General features: G+C 39.6%; 1 protein-coding gene across 1 annotated transcript; it reads left to right on the top strand.

The window, feature by feature from the left end:
- The first annotated feature begins 518 nt into the window (after positions 1 to 518).
- On the top strand, positions 519 to 4,457 carry LOC117553791 (extracellular calcium-sensing receptor-like). Its single transcript, XM_034227860.1, has 9 exons — positions 519 to 643; positions 748 to 1,042; positions 1,280 to 1,366; positions 1,570 to 1,839; positions 2,004 to 2,212; positions 2,297 to 2,567; positions 2,920 to 3,147; positions 3,256 to 3,379; positions 3,559 to 4,457. Exons 1-9 carry the CDS (start codon positions 534 to 536, stop codon positions 4,455 to 4,457), a joined length of 2,493 nt encoding a protein of 830 aa, XP_034083751.1. The 5' UTR covers positions 519 to 533.
- Positions 4,458 to 4,676: the final 219 nt, after the last annotated feature.

Here is a 4,676-nt window from a genome sequence, read left to right on the forward strand (position 1 = left end):
CAATCCTTGAGTAATCGACTATTCTGGGTTGATCCGGAGCTGGAAAATAATTGCTATCTCTGTTATATTTATGTATTCTTGTTTACTTTTCTTTTCCTCTTTATGTATTAGAGTTAGAAAGATGATTTTTTTTTCCATTCAGCAACATTCTACAGAGTTTAGGTTGCACTCCAATTTCAAATTAACAAACAAATTAAATATCCGGATAAAGAAATTAACAGAAAATACAGCAAATAAATAATGTCATCATCACATTGCCTGTAAATCTGGTTTGATATGTATGCCCTGCTCTTACACTACTGCCTGTGCCCCGATGGGCGGTGTGAAACTATGACGAAAACCAGCATGACCAAAGACATGACTTATCCCTACTTATAAAATTAGGTAACATTGCATGAAGCCAAATGGGTGTAGGAAGGAGGGCCATTATGGGGGCATTTCTAGACACATTTCTGTTCTTGATTTGGTTCTTGTCTGAGTCTTCCTCTCTTTTCTCCTCCTGTAAATTAAGGAAACAGTTTAATTTTAATGAGATGCAAAAGGCTGGTGATGTGATCCTCGGTGGTCTGTTTAAGGTTCACTACACCTCTGTCTTCCATGAGCCGACGTTCACGTCAGAGCCAAATCAGGTCAGCTGCCAAGGGTAAGTTTCAAACACATGAAGTAGACACCATTTACCGATAATTATATATATATATATATATATATTGATTTTTCAAGTGGTTAATCTAGAAATGTTTTTGTTAGTTTTGACCCTCCAGGGTTTAGACATGCCATGACCATGGCCTATGCTATTGATGAGATCAACAAAAACCCCAACCTGCTACAGAATGTGTCTCTGGGATACAGTCTTTATGACAACTGTGCCACACTTGTAATTGGATTCAGTGCTGCATTGTCACTAGCCAGCGGTCGAGAGGAGCAGTTTCTGCTTCAAGAGACCTGTTTAGGGACCACCCCAGTCCTTGGGATTGTGGGAGATCCCATTTCAACATTTTCAATCGCCACATCTGATGTGATAGGTTTATTCAAATTGCCCATGGTAAGTTTCCTGTCTTCAGTTTTAGCTGTTCTTTTGATGCACCAAATGTGTATATACTTAAAAGTGAAAGGATGGTAAATGTTACATTAAATCTCAGGCTTTATTTGGTAGAAGTTATTTTTTAATGCATATTTTAAAACAGTTCATTTGTAAAAGCTGACATTATTTATTTATTTACCCTGAATTGAAGTAATAGTAAAAAAGTCACACTTGTGTTAATACTGTATGTCTTTATAGGTCAGTTACTTTGCCACATGTTCCTGCCTGAGTGATAGGCGGAGGTTTCCATCCTTCTTCAGAACAATCCCAAGTGATGCTTTCCAGGTGAAACAAACTATGTTCTAGAAATGCAATACATATGTTTTACAAAGAGTTTACTGAGCTGTAATTTAGTGTAAATGTACTGTGTTTGCGTTGTGCATCCTTAATGAAACTACGTAGATATAGAAAATAAGTGTAGTGGTCAAATCGACTCTTATTTTATTGTGAGACATGAATAGGTATCCCTGTGCTCTATTTTTATTTAGGTGCGTGCTATGATTCAGATTATGAAACACTTTGGCTGGACTTGGGCCGGTCTGCTGGTCAGTGATGATGATTATGGCCGCCATGTTGCCCGATCCTTCCAATCTGACTTAAATGAGTCTATTGGAGGTTGTCTGGCCTACTCTGAGATTTTGCCCTGGGGTGACAACCCAGCTGAACTTAAGAGGATTGTCCATTTAATGAAGAAATCAACCGCTCGTGTGGTCATTGTTTTTGCACATCTGATCCACATGATTCAACTAATGGAAGAGGTATTAACAGTATCAATCTATATCTTTATCTATTTATAATCTACCAATCTAAAATATCTGTTTTAAATATAATATGTAGTAGTTTAAATATTCATTCCTAGTAAGTAAATGATGTTATGTATACATCAGTCTGAAAAATTAGATTAAATAAGAGCAAATTACAGGTGGTAAGGCAGAATATGACAGGCCTGCAGTGGATGGCCAGTGAAGCCTGGACTACAGCAACTGGGCTCCAGACCCCCGGCTTCATGCCGTACCTGGGTGGCACCCTGGGCATTGCCATCCGTAGAGGAGAAATATCTGGGCTTGAGGATTTTCTACTTAAAACAAGTCCAGACAAGTCCAATAATCATAGAAATAGAATGGTAAGAGTGTTACCTTACAATCATTTCTGCAAATTCCATAATTATAATTGCTATTTCTGTGAATTATTTGTTTTAATTACATTTCAGGTAAGTCAGTTTTGGGAATACACATTTCGGTGTAAATTTGCACCACCTCCAGCAGGTTGGGTGGAAGCTGGGGGAGCTCTATGCACTGGGCAGGAAGATCTAGCAAGTGTGGAGACTGAGTTTTTGGATGTTTCAAACCTCAGGCCAGAATACAATATTTACAAGGCTGTGTATGCCCTGGCATATGCCCTTGATGATATGCTGCGCTGTGTGCCAGGGAGAGGGCCTTTCAGTGGGCACAGCTGTGCTGCTTTGCAAACACTGGAGCCATGGCAGGTGTGATATCAGTTTGCACTACACCTGTTTGGTTTTTGAAATCTCCTGCTTCATCTTGAGTTAATTAATGAAATAGATTTGGGGAAAAGAAGACATACTCTCCTGATTGTCTTTGAGTAGATGACGACATCTTTAATCATAGAAGTTACAAGACAAAATAAAATTCCCTTTTTTTCTTGTGACAAACTTAATTACTTAATGGCAACAGTGGTTGATGTTTTTGACTATAATAATTGACAAATAAATCCACAATATATCATACAGAACATTACAATACTAATGCAAAATCAACAACATTAAATATTTGTTCTCACCTTCTCAAATTATATGTCTGTGTTGTATCCCTGTGTAGCTTATACATTACTTGGAAAAAGTCAACTTTACAACAACATTTGGGGATCAAGTATCATTTGATGAGAATGGTGATGCCTTACCAATATATGACATCATGAACTGGCAGTGGCTCCCTGATGGAAAAATAAATGTTCAGAATGTGGGTGTTGTTAAGAAGTCTGCCTCCAAAGGTGAAGAACTCACACTTGATGAAGAAAACATCTTCTGGAGCTTTGTCTTCAAACAGGTTAATCCTGTTTATTGTTTTTTCTTTTTATCTTGGTACTTTATGACACACACTAACACAATCAAAAAGTGTTGAATAACTGTTCTATAACTTTTACAATCCTGACAGCCACCCCAGTCCAAGTGCAGTGAGAGCTGTTCTCCAGGTAGCCGCATGACCAGAAAAAAGGGACAGCCTGTTTGCTGTTATGACTGTGTCGCTTGTTCTGAGGGAAAGTACAGCAATGAAACTGGTTGGTATCATTATAAAACGACATCCTAAACCAGCGATTATACATTTGTCACTTTCTTGATGCCCAGGTGTAAAAAAAGCACATGTCCACTACTAGATACATAGCGAGCAATAAAGTTTTGGGCATTAGTGGCCCATTCAACTTAACTGTCAGTGTTCTCTTTTCCCTTATTCTAACAGACTCCATGGAGTGCAGCAGTTGTCCAGAGGACTTCTGGTCCAGCCCCCAGCGTGACCACTGTGTTCCTAAAGAAACGGAGTTCCTCTCTTATCAAGAGCCTCTTGGTATCTGCTTGACAACCGCCTCTTTTCTCGGCACGTGTGTCTGTGCTGTTGTCCTAGGAATCTTTATCCATCACCGTAGCTCACCTATGGTACGCGCCAACAATTCAGAACTGAGTTTCCTGATCTTAGCATCACTTAAGCTATGTTTCCTGTGTTCACTGCTGTTTATCGGCCGTCCCAGACTGTGGACATGTCAATTGAGACATGCAGCATTTGGGATAAGCTTTGTACTTTGTATCTCTTGTATTCTTGTTAAAACCATGGTGGTTCTGGCTGTGTTCAAGGCCTCCAAGCCAGGAGGTGGAGCCAGTCTGAAGTGGTTTGGTGCTGGACTGCAGAGAGGGACAGTTGTGCTTCTTACATCCATTCAGGCAGTGATTTGTACTGCTTGGCTTGTCTCTTCCTCACCAGTGCCTCAAAAAAACACTCAATACTACAATGACAAAATAGTGTATGAGTGTGTAGTCGGGTCCACAGTTGGATTTGCAGTGTTAATGGGTTATATTGGCCTACTGGCTATACTTAGTTTCCTGTTAGCATTTATGGCAAGGAATCTTCCAGATAGCTTCAATGAGGCCAAACTCATCACTTTTAGCATGCTGATATTCTGTGCTGTGTGGGTGGCCTTTGTTCCTGCTTACATAAACTCCCCAGGCAAATATGCAGATGCAGTAGAAGTATTTGCCATCCTTGCCTCCAGTTTTGGCCTCTTGATGGCACTGTTTGGTCCCAAATGTTACATTGTGCTGCTGAGACCAGAGAGGAACACAAAGAAAGCTATCATGGGTCGTTGAATAACCAAGATGGAAATGTAGCACAAACAATAAATAGATAAAATGGCCTATAACATATAAACTTGTTTTTTTTAATGTTTTATTTCCTTTGTCCAAATAGAAGTCCTGTTCACACAAGCACTTTAAAAGTCACAACACAATGAGGTGGTATTTGAGGCCAATGGGAAGGTTTGACAACACAATGGGTCAAAAGCCAAACAGGTCAATAACCAATGGCGT

This window comes from Gymnodraco acuticeps, unplaced genomic scaffold, assembly GCF_902827175.1.
Source record: "Gymnodraco acuticeps unplaced genomic scaffold, fGymAcu1.1, whole genome shotgun sequence".
Classification (NCBI taxonomy): domain Eukaryota; kingdom Metazoa; phylum Chordata; class Actinopteri; order Perciformes; family Bathydraconidae; genus Gymnodraco; species Gymnodraco acuticeps.

Excerpts from the sequence above, each read along its gene's own strand:
- LOC117553791 (XM_034227860.1), top strand. The coding sequence starts at position 534 with ATGCAAAAGGCTGGTGATGTGATCCTCGGTGGTCTGTTTAAGGTTCAC. Across the intron at positions 1,043-1,279 it reads GTTTATTCAAATTGCCCATG|GTCAGTTACTTTGCCACATG; the intron begins GTAAGTTTCCTG and ends ATGTCTTTATAG. Across the intron at positions 1,367-1,569 it reads TCCCAAGTGATGCTTTCCAG|GTGCGTGCTATGATTCAGAT; the intron begins GTGAAACAAACT and ends ATTTTTATTTAG.